The sequence below is a fragment of the Panthera tigris genome, chromosome D2 (genome assembly GCF_018350195.1).
Source record: "Panthera tigris isolate Pti1 chromosome D2, P.tigris_Pti1_mat1.1, whole genome shotgun sequence".
Taxonomy (NCBI): Eukaryota; Metazoa; Chordata; class Mammalia; order Carnivora; family Felidae; genus Panthera; species Panthera tigris.
Genome location: NC_056670.1, coordinates 55,421,250 through 55,438,787, shown reverse-complemented (window position 1 = coordinate 55,438,787; position 17,538 = coordinate 55,421,250). Strand labels below are relative to the sequence as shown.

Genomic DNA, 17,538 nt, shown 5'->3' with positions numbered 1-17,538 from the left:
CACCCCTGTCCTGCTCCCTCCCTCACCCTCCCTCTCATCCCACAGGATTCTCAGCTACAACGCCCTCCAGTGCATCCCTCCACTGGCCTTCCAGGGGCTGCGCTCCCTGCGCCTGCTGTAAGTCTCCCCATTCTTCATTCTTCATTCCTCTAAAGAGACCCACCGCACAGAGGACCGTGAAGCCCACCTGGTGGGTAGAAATGTCTCCATGTCTGTGGCCCCAGCAGAGCCGACAGTGTCCAAAGCTGGGAGGCCTGTCCATTTCCATTCAAGCCCCTCATGGAGGCTGAAGAGTGAACGGAAAACTCTGAGAAATGGGGGTTGCTGTCTGCCCCACTTTGTGTTTTGGGGGAGCAATGGGAGGTGGGGGCATCCAAGATAAGGTAGCCTCTTGTTTGCATGTGAGTTTCCGGTTCCAGTGGAGATTGTTGGCAAGAGATTTGTGAACCTTTCCTAAGAATTCCCACTGGGAGTTTTTGCCCTGTGATCAAAGTCCTCTGTCACGGCTGTTATGAAGTCCTCTCAAGTATCTGCATGAATCCTCTGGCAGCCCTGCCTGGGGCACGGTGACATTCTTTATCCCCAATCTATGGCTTGCCATAGTAACTTTTTTTTTTTTTTTTACCAAGAAGGACCTTCCCCCCCTACCTCCCCCCCCCCCCCAGACTTGCTGGCGGAGTGAGGGAGGGCACAGGGTCAGGGCCTTGCGTTCCATTTGTCATGTAAACGGAAATGGTGCTTTGAGTTATTTGTGATGAGTTATTTGTGATGGTTATTTGTGATGGCTCTGGCACAGGGTTATCTACTTGGATTAGGAGGCGCTCCCTCTCCCTTGCCTTGCAGGGTGGGGTCTCTGAGGGGGACAACTGCTCCCTCTAGCATTGACCTTGACAGAGACCCAAGGATAAGCATGACACACTCCATCAGTTCTTAAGTCTCTGTCCCTGGACGAGGCACTGACAGCCTCTTCTCTCCTCAGGTCCCTGCATGGCAATGACATCTCCACCCTCCAAGAGGGCATCTTCACAGACGTGACCTCCCTGTCTCACCTGTAAGTAACCCCGGCCCAATTCTCGAGGCCTCTTTGGATGTAAAAAGAACTTGTATTCCAAGAAACACGCCCCCCCCCCATCTTCTGTAACTGTCAAAGTTTGTGGCTTTTGCCCTGAAACAAGTTTAGCTTGTGAACTTCAGATACTCCCCATCTCAGACTCTTACACATTAGGTGTTTCGTCAACAGCAATGGAATCTGAGAACGGTTCTTCATACGCAATAATAAAAGTGGCGATGGCCATTGATTGACCACCTCGGCTAATTTAGTCCTCACAGCGATCCTACAGCATAGGCACAATTATTCCTATCCTACACACAGGGAAACAGGCCCAGAAAGTGTGAGAAGTTTGCCCAGCGTTGCATAGGTGGTGGGGGCTGGGGTCTTCTGTCTTGAAAGCCCACGCTCTTAAGCAAAAGACACCACACTTGGGCCTCTCCCTTCACGGGGTGGGGGATAAGCTCTGGAAATGTACTGCCCCCAAGAAGTGGTATAATGAGATGTAGAATTGCTTCCAAAACCGTGTAGCTGGCAGTACTATGTGGATTTTTAAAAAGCAGTATGCCCAGTTCCTCGCAAGGGTAAATGTGGAATTACCCTGTGACCCGGCAATTCTACTTCTAAGTGTGTACCCCAAATAATTGAAAGCAGATTCTCAAAACAGATACGTGGGGCTCCTGGGTGGCTCAGTCGGTTAAGTGTCTGACTTTTGATTTCGGCTCAGGTCATGATGTCACAGTCATGAGACTGAGCCCATGTCTCTCTCCCTCTCCTGCTACCCCTCCCTCATTAATGCTCTAAACAAACAAACAAATAAATCTGAAAGCAGATACTTGTACGACCCATGTTCATAGCAGCGTTATTCACGCAATAGGCAAAAATCAGAAACCACTCAAGTGTCCATTGATGGATGAGTGGATAATGTGATATAGACATACAATGGGATCTTTTTTTTTAATTTTAAAGTTTATTTTGGAAGAGAGAGAACGAGCAGGATAAGGGCAGGAAGAGAGGGGGACAGAGGATCTGAAGCAGGCTCTGTGCTGACAGCAGGGAGCCTGATGCGGGGCTCAAATTCATGATCTGTGAGATCATGACCTGAGCTGGAGTCAGACACTTAACAAACTGAGCCACCCGGGTGCTCCCATACAATGGTATCTTATTCAGCCTTAAAAAGAAATGAAAGTCTGTCACCTGCTACAAACATGGATGAACCTTGCAAACTTGCTAAGTGAAATAACCCAGACGTTACGGGACAAACATCATATGATTCCACCGATATGAGGCCTAGGAAAGTCAAATCAAAGCTACAGAAAGGAGAATGGTGGCTGACAGGTGCTGGGAGCAGGGGGGAAATGGGGGATTTTTGTTCAGTGGGTACAGAGTTTCTGTTTGGGGTGATGAAGAGTTTTAGAGCCAGATCGTGGTGATGGTTGCACAACATTGTGAGTGTTCATTGATGCTACTGAACTGCACACTTTTGCCATTTGGAGAAGATGGGGAAAGACTTTCTAGGAGGAGGGAACAGCATGGGCAGAGGCGAGAAGGCGAGAAAGTAAATGACATATTCAGGGATGCTGTGTTGTCCAGCATAGGACATACAGGGTTTGGTTGGGCAAGGAGCGTGGGGTCAGAAGAGACGAATCTGGAAAGGAACATTGAATTCCATTGTGAAGGGCCTTTTGTGTCACGCTCAAGAGTTGGGACTTTATTTTACAGATAGAAGGGAATTGTGGAAGAATTAAGTCGCAGAAAACTCCTGGAAAGCTGTGGTGACATGTGGAGGCTGGCTGCATGGGATGAGGCAGGAGGGAGCCTGGCCGGAGATGGTGGGTCAAGACAAAGGCCAGGCCAGGGCTGTGTGGATCACTGCTCTCGGTGACTCCTGGTCAACAGGGCCGTGTTTCCATCTGCGTTTGGTAGTTAGTGGTGGTGAGCTCAGATTTTGCGGATGTTTGGAACTCTGAGGACCTAAATTAGAGACGCTTCTCTCCAGAGGGCATTTGTGCTTGTCTTCACGGGCACCAGGGTCTGCCCTGCTCTGGGCCCATGCACCGCCTTTCCTCACCCCACCCCCCACTATGACAAGGGCCTGCTTTAGCTGCCCACGCCCCCAACACCACTTGCCAGGCAAGGCCTCTTCAAGCATCTGGTCCACCTTTCTTGCCTTTGGATTCCCCCTTCACGTATCTCCTGTACTTGGGACTTAAGTGTGCAGTTGACTACCCTTCCTTCTTCTTGATGAAGACTGAACAATATCCAAGTCCATTCCGATTTTGACTCTAGCTCAAAATCTAGAGGCCTCGTTTTTCAAGGGGGAGGGGGGAACAAACAGCGTGTTTTCTACAAACAAAAAACCAGAGCTGCCAAACAACCGTTGAACCAGACGCATCTATAAATTCAGACTTTCTTTAGGAGAACAGTGACATCAAGCCAAAAAGCCAGATCCAATCTGGAAGAAATAAACCAGGAGGTAGAGATCCGTTAAGCAGCAATTGTAGAACAGGGCGTCGGCATTGCAGATTAGATGTGTTTGTTCACTGCATCCAAGCCCCTCTCTCTACAGGGCAGCACCTGCGTGAAAGAAAGCTTCCAGTGAAGCGGCGTCACGAATAAGGTCTGCCCTTCATACCCAGGGTCTCAAATGGAACTAGGCAGCAGCCTGGGACTCATGCGTGTGCTTGTGTTCAGGTGTGGGTGCACGCGCGGTACTGAGGACACGTGTACGTGTGCACACACGTGTCCACCATCTGCCCCGCGCGGGAGAGCCGTAGCTGTTCCATAAGGATTTCTCGAGCACTTGCAAGGAGTCAGGGAGTGGTACCAGGACGGCGTAGGCTCACCGCATTCCGCTTGGCTTCACAAGGGCCGTGTGCAATCTGAAGCGGGGGGAGGCACCCACGGCTCTGTAACAAGTCAGGGGTTGCCCAAGAGTTAGCATCCGGAGTCCCTGGCTCCTGGAGTGCCCTCTGTTCCTCCTGTGACTCTTGCCCGGGCCTCTCCTCTTCACTAGCAGTATGTGGGAGGCGGGGTGAGCAGGTGCAGTGGAGGCTGAGGTCCACCACATTCAGTCTCCTTGAACTTCAGGAATCAGGACGTGTGGCGTTAGGTTCCTTGTTCTGCCATCGACTTGCAGTGGGATCCCAGACAATTCATTCTTCTCTTTGGGCCTCTTTGTTGCCTGTACCAAGGTTATTTCTAAGGTCCACTGTGGTCCATATGCCATAGTGATTGTAAGCGTCCACACTGCCCTGGGTTCGCTCTGCTGTGGTTTACTTTTATATTTACTTTGCAGTTAGCTCAATTTTCATCCATTTGTCCGTCCATCCATCCATCCATCCATCCATCCATCCGTCTGTCTCTTCATCAACAAATATTCACTGTGTGCCAGATCCTGTGCCAAGGTTCTCCAACATCTTTTGTCATTTCTATAATCTGGCATTTTGTTGCCTCTGATTTACTGCGTGCTGGGAAGCTAGATCCCGAATTCACTAAGAATGCTGTGTGAAAAAGTAAATATGGTGGGGCACCCAGGTGGCTCAGACAGTTAAGTGTCCAACTCTTGATTTCAGCTCTGGTCATGATCTCACAGTTCATGTGATCGAGCCCCCTGTCAGGCTCTGCACTGACAGCTCAGAACCTGCTTGGGATTCTTTCTGTCCCTCTCTCTGTCTCTGTCTCTCTCTCTCTCTCTCTCTCAGCCCCTCCCCTGTTTGAGCACCTACGTGTGCCCTCTTTCTCTCAACATAAAATAAATAACTTTAAAAAGTAACTATGGAATAATTAAGTAGATCATACTATGCCCATAGGACGGAATAGCAAGTAGTTAATTGTAATTACGGCACCGTAATTTACTATTTGATGAAAACACAGGATAAAGAAGACTGTATACTCTGATTTCACTGAGGTACACGTGTGAACACAAGAACTGGAAGGAAATCCACAAAAATTAAACTGGTTACATTTCTGGGATGATGGGGGAACTCTTTTCTTTTTGCATTTCCTTTGCTTTCACAGTGCGCTTTGTGCATTCTGCATGGTCGTAGGCAGGTGTTCATTCGCAAACGTTCGAGGGATGCCTGCGGGTGTCAGGCACAGCGGGGGGTCGTGGTTCCTGCTCCCGGGGAGCCTCAGTGCAGCGGGAGATAGTGATGCACACAAATAGATTGCCCGAGAGGAGTGTGGGCGGAGGGGGTATAGCTCAGGTGAGGGAGACATGGAAGTTTCAGTATGTGCTAAACTCTACCGTTGGCCGCTCTGTGAAACAGCACAGGAAAAGCTATTTTGGTCCCCGTTCCGTTAATGGAAGCCCAGCGGGGCCTTGGCAGGAAGACACCAAGTATCTTCTGTTTCAACTATTTCCAAGATACACCAAAGATCAACAACACAGGATTATTTCTACTTTTGCCCGGGTGTCAGCCTGAACCCACAGTCCTTTTGGATCGACGAGCTCTCCATAGAAACAAGGAAAATGCATTGGCCCCACCGGAATTTACTTTTGAAGAGCTTTATATTGACTTTGGTGCTTTCTGTTATTCTTTTTTTCTGCTTTTATGTGAAGAATCGGAAAGGGACCCTTGGATTTAAGGTGCACTTTTCCTGCCATTTATTGAGGGGCTGCTCTCTGGGGACTGGAACTGTGGCAATCCTGGCCTGTCAAGGCATCCACGGTCACAGTGGCCTCGGCCGCGAAATGAGCTACAGGACTCGAAAGAAGTCATTCGTAATACACTTTAAATTCGTGGCCCATTACCAGACCACACCCCTGCGGTGCATTACAAAACATATTTTACAATAAATTCTACATTTGCCTCTTGAGTAACATAATCGCATTACCTTGCACTTTTTACATGAAAAACATTATTCTGGTTCATGTAAACATTTTAGAGCACAATTTTTTGTATTCCTGTGCTTTTTAAAAAAGACTTTGTTGTTGTTGCCGTTAACACACTGCAGCGTCAGAAAATCAAGGCACCCCAGCTTCCTGCACCTCTGAGCGGCCCTGGCCCCATTCAGTGGCAAAGGGAAGGCGTCTCCGCTGTCCTGTGAGCCGGGCTGGATGTTGTCAGCAAATCAGGACAGAAAAAATTAAACACACGTCGAGGTTGAACTGGCCTTCTTGTCCGCGCTGCGTTATTCCCTTGGTGCCCATTTTAGGTTATTGGTGCTTGTCTTTCTGCCCTCCTCCAGGCTTCAGGCTCTTTAGCGCGTCGTAAAGTGAGCCCCGGAGATGTGAGGCGGGCTGCTCAAGGTCACCGGGTAGCGAGCAGCTGCGCCGGCCCCAGTCCAGGTCTCGCTCAGCCGCTTTGTAAGACTGCGCGGTCATCAGCGGCGCTATTTTGGGGAACTCCGGCTCAGGGTTGCTGCTGCTTTCATCAGACCGAACGCACTTCGGGGGGGTCCACGTCCTCTCTGCTGCCCAGAAACAGGTGGAAGAGGGCAGCGCGTCTATTTGGTGCTTAATAAATGAGCCCAGTCTCACTAACGTCACAGGCCTTATATTTTCAAAATAACGTTGATATAAACGAACCTCTGGCCCAGGCTCTGATTTTTCTATTTGCTAGGCGGAGGAACTCTACCCCCTACCCTCCCCTGCCCTGTCTCTGACCCGTCTCTAAATCTCCCGCTGTGAGTCAGTGAGATGCTGCAGTTGTCCGCTGGTTGGTAAACCCTACAGAGTTGGCTGTGTGGTGTCGGTGTCGGGCGGGGATGGGAGGGAGCAGGCATGGCCTTATGCCGCAGGCGGGTGTGAACCGTTGCCACCTCGTTTTGGAGGGCCTGTGAACACCCAGCATCCATGTCCTCCGCGATCTAGAAGTAGAAGCCTGCTTCTAGGCACCTGTTCTAGAGCAATGCTCACACCTCCCAAAGAAGCATGGACAAGAGTATTCGCTGCCTTTGGAAACAACCAGGATGCCTGGCAAGAGGGACGTTGCTCAGTAAGCTAGGAGATGTCCATTACTTTGGGATGCCAGGAAGCCCTTGGACAAAATGAGGTGGATCCATTTATGCTGATCTGGAAGGATCTCCAAGACATGTCGCTTGGTGACAAAAAGCTGCCTGGGGACGATGTGCAGTAGGTGGATATAATTTGTGAAGAATCTTCTACGTCGCTATGGGAGAGGAGCGGGAAGCCACACGCCTGAGCGCGGTGACCATGTGGCCACATGGCCATGGGTCCTTCTGACGTGGTAGAGGCACCGGGTGCAGCTTTTCTTTGTGATGTGGGTATAGTGTAGTTCATTTCAGGCTGTTACAAACAAGGCTGTGATCAGTCCCACCGCACAGACACCTTTATACACCTGCAGAGGTGTATCTGTGAGATAAACTTCCAGGAACAGAATTGCTAGGTCCAAAGGCAACTGCATGGGTGATTTGATAGATATCACGAGGTTCCCTCTGTCAGAGTTACACCATTTTGCTCTCCCGTCAGTAACAGGAACATGCCTTTCTGAAAAAAATGAAGGTGACATTCACATAAGATCAAATGAGCCATTTTGGTGTGTAAAATTCATGGCATTTAGTATGTTTACCAGTTGTGTGAGGTGGAGACTTCTGTGCGCAGTATGTCAAAGTAGCTTAGACTGAGAATGCGTTCGTGTGCTCCTTGCTTAGTTAAAAATGAAAAGAAGAATAACAGTATGGGCTTCAGAGTCAGATCCAGACCCTGGATCCAGAGCCTGCCCTTCATTCGTTGTGTGACCCCAGGGAAATGACTTATCCCCCGTGAGGCTCAGTTCCCCCTGTTTGAGGTGGAGGAGAGAGCTTACCCCGTGGGGCTCGTGAGGATGTCGGATGCTTGGCTGTGGGAAAGCAGCTGGTTCATCCCAGCGGTAACTGGTGACTCCTTCCCCTCCGTGCTCTCTGGAGACGACACACTGATGGCCTCTGGCCCCAACGGCGCCAGTTCAAATCTCACCTCCCCGCTTTGTGCCTCGGCCTTTCTGAGACTGGTGCAATGTGCGCAGTGGGGAGAGTGGGGTGTGGGAGGACTCGGAAGCCAACACGTAGGAAGTGCTTAGAGCAGCACTGGCTACACAGGAAAGGCTCATGTAAGGGGGCTGTTGGGATTTTTGCCAGCCCCTGGCTGAGTGCGCCCGGTGGGTGAAGGAGCCCATTATAGATGCCTGCTTCTCTCTGCTCTCTGACTCAGGGCCATTGGTGCCAACCCTCTGTACTGTGACTGCCACCTCCGCTGGCTGTCTGGCTGGGTGAAGACGGGCTATAAGGAACCGGGCATTGCCCGCTGTGCTGGGCCCCCGGACATGGAGGGCAAGCTGCTCCTCACCACGCCTGCCAAGAAGTTTGAATGCCAAGGTGAGGCCAGGAGCACGAGAATGGGGTGGTGGGTACAGGGTTGCATCCCACCCACCTGCTGCTGGGAGCCCATGAGACCTGCCTAATCCTGGAAGGGCATTCCAGGAGCTCCTGTGTCCCTGTGGTGACCCGCTGGATGGGGGGTGGTCAGGTGGCAGGAACGAGGCACCTGCTGCTTGTTAGTATGGCCGCCTTCTAGTCCTGACGTACAACGAACAAAAAAAAGCCAGGCAGAAAATCTCAGGCTGTAAGGGCCTTAATCCCTCCCTGGGGTTATGTAAGGAAAATAAAAATAGCAGCAGCGTTTCTGGAAGCTCCAAGCCTCTCAGCAGAGGGAGTGCTCGGGCCTCTCTATGGTAGGAATTGTGCGCGGCAATTAGCTTAAACCCCGAGCCGCTGGACCCAGCTGCCGCTCGCCTGACATTTGCAGAAATGCAGGGACTTGAGTGTGATTGGAGACTCACTCACGCTTTGCTCTGAAGCTGCCTCACTCAGGGCATCTGCAAATACTCATTCGGAGGTTGATTGACTGATTGACTGACGGCCCGGGAGCCCAGCTGAGCCAAGGGAGGTGGCTGAGGGCGGCCCCAAGCCCAGCTTTGTGTGCTGGGGGCCGCCTGGGGGGGCGCAGCCCCTGCCCTCTGCAAGCTCACAGACCTCCATCAAAAATGAAACTGACATGGGGCGCCTGGGTGGCTCAGTCGGTTAAACATCCGACTTCGCTCAGGTCATGGTCTCACAGTTCGTGAGTTCGAGCCCCTCGGGCTCTGTGCTGACATCTCAGAACCTGGAGCCTACTTCGGATCTGTGTCTCCCCCTCTCTCTCTTGCGCCCGGTCTCTCTCCATCTCTTAAAAAATGAATAAATGTTTAAAATTTTTTTTTTTAAATGAAACTGACAGCCATAGGTCAATGGCCACCTTCCGTGAAGGATGCTGTCACAGGGGTAACGGTTCAGAGGGACCTGATCTGTGGCTTGCCTGTTGGGAGCGAAACATTTGCTCAATATTTATTTAATGGGGTGGGGTTGACACTGGTAAGTTTTTTTTTTTTATTTTATTGAAATATAACATGCGTAATAGCGAGATACACAGATCATAAGTGAACGGCTCGCTGAATTTTCACAGACTGAACGAACATACCAGGGATCAAAACACAGAACCCCATCAGTGCCCGGGAAACCTGCTCATGCTTCCTTCCAGTTATCACTGAAAAGTGTTTGTTTCTCTTAATGCTCAGACCTCTTCAGCAGAACCAGTATTTCTCCTTTTCTAGAAGGAGTCCTAAGCGGAAACCTGAGTTAACCAGCTAGTTCTACTATTTATTCTTGTGAGGGCCTAATGCCCCTCACAGGTGGTGCCCCAAGCAGCCTGGCTGCTGGCTCCTCGTCCACCTCCAAGTTCAGGGAAGAGGACCAGTGGGTCCTGGAGAGGCTGGGGAAGGCCTTGCCTGTGGTGACAGGAGAGGGTTCTTTCCTGTTCAGCCTTGGAGAGAAACATCTCAAAGACAAATGGGCTCTTTGCTCCTAAGCATGGCCTCTCACGGAGCTGTGTCCCCTCCTTGCCAAGGCAGCTGCCCTTGGTCTTCTGCTCACCGTGACCATGCTGGGGAGCGAGAGCCAGCTTCAGTAATAGTGATTGTGATGCCCTCACGCGGACAGCTTTGCCCTGACGCCGTGGGGGCTCCTTGGGCGTCCAATGCCTGCCTGTTAAGCACTTTTCAGATTAGCTTATTTAGCCAATATGGCCCCCGAGGCAGGTGCTGTTATTAACCACACTTTACAAAGGAGGGTCTGGAGGCCGGGAAGGTGGGCTTAGAAAGGGGGCGTGAACAAGACGCGGAGGAAATAAAGGGAGGGCTGAAATCTCCTTGGGGAGAGAGCTTCCAGCACTGTCTTTGAGGCTGTCCGGCCCTGCCCTCCCCTGATACCTCCCCCCTGCCTCAGGTCCCCCCGCGCTGGCTGTCCAGGCCAAGTGTGATCCCTGCTTGTCCAGCCCGTGCCAGAACCAGGGCACTTGCCATAATGATGCCCTTGAGGCGTACAGGTGTGTCTGCTCCAGCGGCTATAAGGTGAGTGGAGGCTGGGGCTGGGGAGGAGGAGGGCTGTTCGTTCAAGATCAGGTGGGGCTGTGCTGTCTTGTTCGCCACTTTGCCCACAGTGCCCAGGGCAGCTGCTTGAGGGAATGTTTAGTCAATGACCCAGCACGTGAATGAATGAATGAATGAGTGAACGAATGAATGAACAGGTAACTATCGGGACAGGGAGGCCTGCTGCTGAGCGGGCTGGCTGTCTCTGTCGGCTCACACCAATCCCTGGGTCCCTCTGAGGTCCTCCTCACTCACCGTCCCCCTCCCCCACCTGCCCAGGGCCGTGACTGCGAGGTGTCCCTGGACAGCTGTTCCAGCAGCCCCTGTGGAAACGGCGGGACCTGCCACCCGCGGCAGGGCGAGGATGCTGGGTTCACGTGAGTTGCCTGGAGAGGCTGGAACCTGGTGGGTGGGATGGCCCGGGCCTCCCTGTGTTGGAGGAGGAGGTGGGGGTGTGCTAGAGACCCCTCCATGCCTACCCATCACAGGTCCCTGCTGCCCAGAGCGATGCGGGCCTGCCAGGCTCACAGCAGCAGGTAGGGCGGGGGCTCGGAGCTACACTGCCCGCCCCTGCTCCAGGCCCCTCCCTGTTCGTGCCAGGTGCCAGAGGGCCTTCTGATGGCACTGGGAGTCCATGGCCAAGGCCATGTGCAGTGGCAGTGCTAAGGGGCAGTTTAGGGGTGTTTTAAACCCCTGTAATCTCCACTAACCCCAAGGCCTCCAATTGGAAGTCAACTTGCTGCTTGCTGTGCCGGGGCTGCCTGACGGCAGGCCCCCAGCCAGCTCCTTGGTATCAAGCAACCCAACCCCCACCCCCAGAGGTGGGAGCAAGTCCTAGTCTCCTCCCGATAGTCCCGCCTCCTGCTAGCAAGTACGGGGCCTCCCACTGTGGTCTCCTGGGTCATACAAGTCACACCTGGGCTGCCGGGCCTCCTGACTTCTCTGAGCTCACCACGCAAGCCCCCACCCACTCTGCTTTCCCCCAGGACCCCTCCACGAGCCCCCCACCTTCCCAGAGCCCTCCTGGACCCAGAGCTTTGCAGAGGAACACACAGTATTTAGTTACTGAAAATAAACTGCCGGCCGAACAAATTTCCTCTTCAGAAAACAATGAGTCTACTTAGCAGGAATAGCCAAACCTGTCTCTGCAGACCTAAATCACCAGATGTGAAAAATAAAACACTAAACAGCCTCTCCCAGGTCGTCACCTTGGAAACGGCGTCCGTACAATAGGCTCTGTCCAACCCCCTCCTCATTGATAGACTCCAGGGGCGGGGTTCTGTGGAGAGTGGGGAGCTAGGGGAGCCCCCTCAGACGCTTCCCGCTAGGTGGGGGTGGGAGCCCTACAGATGACAGTAGGCCCTAAAAAAAAGTGCGCTTCAAACCTTTTTGCTCACGTGCCCCCACGAAACTTAATTCCATCCCCTCTCACACGCTCTTAGACTGACGGCTGGAATTTTTCGTGGTAAGTTGAACTTTGCATTGCAAGGGAGGTTAATTTCCAGGATGTTGTAAATATTAACATTGAAAGATCTCACTTTTTACTTCACTCTCATCACTTGCCAGTGGAATCTGAATAGCGCCGCAATTTGATACACTTAAAGATTACACCCACAAGCTCCTGTTTTAACTGCTTAAACGTCTTCCCTCTCTTTCTCCTCCAACTAGTATTTCCATTTTACTCCCCAACCCCGCCTCCATTTTTGTTCGCATGTGATCTGTTGTGATGCTAGAGGGTCTGTTTATTGAGCACGCTGCCATACTTCTTTGCCACCAACATGGGAATGTAAGTTTAAAGTTTTGTTTTTTTTTTTTTTTATTTCTTGTCACCATAAACTTCTGATGAACGGTTTCTTTTTCAGAGTCGTCATTACAATAATCAATGATATACAATTGATCAGAACATAACTCCGCTACAAAATTTTATTGATAATTATTACAGATAACAGGTGGAGCTTTTTTGTGTGTAATTTTCTGATTCATGTGTCCCAGGGTGAATATGACAGAATGAGGACTCAGCATCCAATATATTCCTTTATAAAAATATATGTATATAGCTATGAATGCTGAGAAAGAGTTGTTGAAATAAATCATTGGGATTAGACGTTTTATTGTAGCATGCCATTCAATTATTTGAAACCCTTCCAAGATTATATACCAAAAACCCCAGAGTGATCTGTCGTCAAAAATTATTTTTACTTTTTAATTTTTTTTAAAGTTTATTTATTTTGAGGGGGGTTAGGGGCAGAGAGGAGAAAGAGGGAATCCCAAGCAGGCTCCGTTCTGTCAGTACAAAGCCTGACATGGGTCTTTGTATGAACCCGCTAACTGTGAGATCATGACCTCGGCTGAAGAGTCGGACGCCGACTGAGCCACCCAGGTGCCCCCAGAAATTATTTTAATGCTCGGTCAATTCTTAATTGTCCCTTTATCTGGTGCCTGAGGGTTTTAGGCTCCAGGCACGTCCCCACCTTGGACTGCAGTTGGGAGAAGTGCACGTGCCTTTCTGAAGCTCTGGGTAGGTCTGTTTAGGGAAGTGTTTGTGCAGGACTTGAAGATCTGGAAATCAATTTCTCAGACATCTCTGACCCACAGATCTCTTGGCAAACCGCAGGTGCTCCCCCAGCTGGAAGATCACTGGTCTCCGGGACCCTCCATGAGCTGATTCCTGTTTACCCCCAGCCCTGTTCTCGCCTCATCCCTGACATATGGGCTAGGTGTCCTCTGCCTCTTTGTCCTCATCTCCCCGGCCTCAGTGTGGCCCCATCCTGGCCTCTCCTCTGGTTGCCGGTCTCCTTGTTGTCTCCCCGGCTAGACTGAGTGAGCCCCCAGAGTGCAGGACTGTCTTGTTTACTCTAACCCCAGTGCCTAGCAAGGGCCTGGCCAGGAGTGGGGACCAAAGCTCTGGGATGATGATGGTCACAGGTGGACACAGGCTTCCACAGTGCCTCAGGAAGGCTGCTGCCCTGGCCCTGCCCACCTGTCCGTCTCTCCTCACCTGCCCCCCCCCCCCAACCTCAGGTGTTCCTGTCCCACTGGCTTTGAAGGACCGACCTGTGAGGTGAATACGGACGACTGTGTGGAGCACACATGTGCCAACGGGGGCACCTGTGTGGATGGCGTGGGCAACTACACCTGCCAGTGCCCCCTGCAGTATGCGGGTAAGTGTGGTGGAGTTTTGGCATCTGTGGGGAGAGGTGGGCAGGTGTGCCTGCCCTGAGTCCCGTTCCTGTGGGCAGGATGGCTGGGGCCCTCCCTCAGTGTCTACAGGAGGTTTCTGCCAGGCCAGCTGCCTGGCAGAGATTGGGGCAGCTTCTCTCCTGCCTCTTCCTCGTTCTTTCCCCAGGAAGGGCCTGTGAGCAGCTGGTGGACTTCTGTTCTCCAGATTTGAACCCGTGTCAGCACGGAGCCCAGTGCGTGGGTACTCCAGATGGGCCCAGGTGAGTGTTGCCCATTTCCAGGGCCAGGCAAGGGCATGGGCCTTGAAGTCCCCTCCCCTCTGGTCTCCCCATTCTGTTTCTTTACTTTGTCAAGTGAGTTTGGTCTCAGCTTTACGAGGGTTCAGGGTGGTGGCGGCCGCAGCTTTGGTCAGACAGACCTGGGTTTACAGCATGACGCTGAATGGATGCCTTGACTGCCCTGAGCCTCTTTTCTCGTCTGCAAACTGGGCACCCGGTGTCTTCCTCATGGGGTGGTTGTAAGGGTCGGATGAGCAAATGCACAGAAAGCACTTAGCTTCAAGTCTGACATCTGATAAGTGCGCCATAAATGGCTGTTATCTTCCCAGATCCACAATTTCTCATCCCCAATTACAAAATGCACAAAACTCTGAAGATCAAAAGTCCGTTTGATAGCAAAATCTGGTCTGACCTGAACGTATCTGGTAATAAAACCGGACGTACAGTGACACGAGTCTTCTTATAGTCACTCTTCTTGCTGCAGAAATGTGAGTGTGCGTAATTAAGGGGCTGCCCCAGATCCCGTTACGTGTTACATAATGCTTTAGGCATTGTGTCACCTTTCCAAACCTCAAAAGATTCTGAATTTCAAAATCTATCTAGCCCCAGGAGGTTTGCATAAGGGGTAGTTGACCGTTGTCACTGTCATTGTTACTGGCATATATGGAAGTGCATTGTCACCTGAAGACCACATAAAGGTCATGGATTTTAAAAATGTTTCCATCTGCAGTTTTGCAAACAGAGTCCCATTTTGGGGAGCCCGTTCCACTGGTCAGGACAAAACAGATGGTCAGGGTTGAGGCCTGTGGCTGAGGGACCCAACCCCAGCCACTCAGGCCAGGGTCAGGGGTGGAGTCTCTCAGGAAGCCCACTGTCCAGCAGGAGCCGCCCAAGGACAGTGGCAGGAAGCAAGAGACCGGGGTTATTGAGGTCCAGCCTGAGACTGAGGGGTGCATGGGAGCCCCCACCCAAATGCCGCCCAGATGCTGCACTTGTGGGGTGCCGTTGGGGGGTGGGGTTGCCATGGCAGAGGGGCAGTGGCAGCTCGAGGGGTGTGGCTGCCGCTCAGAGGGGCTGGGCCTCAGACCTGGAATAAAGCAGGACTGCACTCGGTCCCTCGCCCTGTGCTGGGAAATGAGCAGAGAGCAGCTGTGTGGTGCCTGTTCTCGCTCTCCTGTCTTTGCGAGCGGGTGTAAGTAACTCCGCTGTGCCTGCAGCTCGGTGGCGGGTATTCAGTCCCTGAATGACCGAGGGAGCGAATGTAAACGAGTGGGCGGAGGCTCAGCTGCAGCACATTTTCCAGACTGCAGCCCAAGACCCAGTCGTGCATTGCGATCAATAGGGTGGGTCAAGAGTACCGTGAAAAACTAACATTGAGAAGCAACATGCCCTTTTACGTAGTAAGGAAAAGTATTGTGGCGTGAAACCAGCTTTAGGGGTGCGTGCGTGTGCGTGCTCACTGGGGTAGGAAGGTGTCACTTACAGCCTGGAAAACTGGGAATGAATAAAAACATCCAGGCGGGGTACCTGCCCTCCAGGTTGCGTGGTTGAACCGTGGAGTTTGCAGTTTAAAGAGTTTCCAACGGGGAATCTCTTGATGATAGCTGGGGGTGCTTCCTGGAGGAGGTGAGGTTATTGGCCAGGCTGGACTGGGGCAGGGAGAGAGGAGGGGGATGTTCCAGAATCAATAGGTGTGAAGGTAGGGAAGTGCTGGTGGGTGGGATGGGGGTTGCTGCCAGTGGAGACCAGTCTGACCACAGGGTGGGCCCGATGTGGGGGGAGCAGGCCAGGCGGCATCTTGTGAGGCTGTGACTGAAAAGTAGGTGGAGGAGTGCGCTCCTGATTTGATAGGCAAATGGTTGACCCCCAGGTCACCGAGGCTGGGGGCTGGGCTGGAATCGCTGAGAAGGGGGCACCAGCCCTGCAGAGGGAGGGCCAGGAGGCTGGTCCAGTGGAGCTGGGGAGGCTGGAGAAGAGGGCAAGATGAGCCCCGGGATTCAGGGCCTTGTGCTGGGGAGCAGCTGGGCAGGTCGAGAAGGGACTGAAGTTTGGCCTCGGTTGTGTGGTCAGTGGCCAGGGTGGGTCGTCCGTGACCGGATCCCCATCTCCTCGTGCCCCTCGGTGTCCATCCTCCCAGCCCGGAAGCTGCTGTCACTCAGAAGCCCACACAAGCTCCTTTCTTGTGCCAGAAAAGCATACCAGGACGGGCTGGGGGCATCTTTCTCTCCAGAGCTCTGCTTGATCTCCTGGGTGTCCCACAGACGCGCAGGCCTTGAGGTTCTCTGTCACGTACACACAGCCCCTGGGCCCTGCGGGCTCCCGGCTGAGTGAGGGACTGATCCCCCCACGCCCCCAGGTGTGAGTGCGCATCAGGTTACGCAGGTAACAACTGCAGTGAGAACCAGGATGACTGCGGGGACCACCGCTGCCAGCATGGGGCCCGGTGTGTGGATGGAGTCAACAGCTACTCTTGCCTCTGTGCCGAAGGCTACAGGTGAGTGGTCCCGCTGTGCCCTGAGTGACTGAGGCCTTCTAGCCTCCAGCTGCTGAGCCGGCAGGAGGGAGCCAGGGTCAGAGCCTGGAAGTTGGATCCTGGGGTTTTAACCAAGGCCATGCCATCCCTAGCTGTGTGGCCTTGGGGAAGTTACCTAATAACTCGGATCATAGGCACAGGGTCCCTAAACTGTTTGGTTGAGGGAGGGGGTGGTGGGCACAGATTACTGGCTAATGCCCACCACATCCTGCCCAGCAAAACCTCTGAAGACACGTCCTAGGGTAAAAGTCATTTACCTTCACAGCCTGACTTCTCTGAAAAGTTGGGGGTGAGGAACACCTGCCCTCCTTCTGGCACCTACCTCCCATGCTCTGCTTGGGTCTTTTTTTTTTTTTTTCCCCTACGGTTTTATTGAGATACAATTCACCCAGCTTCGGTATATAATTCAGTGGCTTGTACTCTATTATCAGGATTTTGCATGCATTAACCATAATCAATTTTAGAACATTTTCATTACTCCAACAAGAAACTCCATACCTCTTATCTGTCACCCCACCGCCCCCCATCTCAGCTCCAGGCAACCAAGAATCTGGTATCTGTCTGTAGAGTTCCTTATCCTGAAGATTTCATATAAATGGAATCATACAATCTGTGGTCCTTTGTGACTGGCTTCTTTCACTTAGCGTCATGTCTTTGAGGTTCATCCATGTGGGAGCATGTATTAGAACTTCATTCCTTTTTGTGGCCAAATAGTATTCCGCTGCATGAATAGACCACACTCGTTTATCCATTCATCCGCTGACAGGCATTTGGGTTATTTCCGCTTTGGGCTGTTGTGAATGCTGACGCTACAGGATGTATGCTGTGTCAGAACTACCTGCCGGAAGTACTGTCCCCTCTTGTATTTGTTTAGTAATTGGAGTCTTCTCTCTTTTGCTCGTGTCTGTTTTTTCTTTTCTGTAAAATGGGCAAGAGTAAAATTTGCTAGCAGACTTGACTGCCACGAGCCACGAGTGCTTCTCAAACTTTAATGTGCACACGATCTTGTTAAGCAGATTTAGGTTTTCCATTTCTGACAAATGCCCAGGTGATAGCTATGATGCTGTTCCAGGGACCACCCCTGTTTCCTAC

At 52.0% G+C, this 17,538-nt stretch overlaps 1 protein-coding gene across 1 annotated transcript in view; it reads left to right on the top strand.

Annotated features, from left to right (window-relative positions):
• Positions 1-17,538, top strand: part of SLIT1 (slit guidance ligand 1) — a 143,349-nt gene that overhangs the window by 120,166 nt on the left and 5,645 nt on the right. The window contains exons 22-29 of the mRNA XM_042960064.1: positions 46-117; positions 980-1,051; positions 8,205-8,368; positions 10,313-10,437; positions 10,735-10,832; positions 13,477-13,616; positions 13,802-13,895; positions 16,270-16,407. Coding sequence (XP_042815998.1) covers positions 46-117; positions 980-1,051; positions 8,205-8,368; positions 10,313-10,437; positions 10,735-10,832; positions 13,477-13,616; positions 13,802-13,895; positions 16,270-16,407 — 903 coding nt within the window. The remainder of the gene's footprint in view (positions 1-45; positions 118-979; positions 1,052-8,204; positions 8,369-10,312; positions 10,438-10,734; positions 10,833-13,476; positions 13,617-13,801; positions 13,896-16,269; positions 16,408-17,538) is intronic.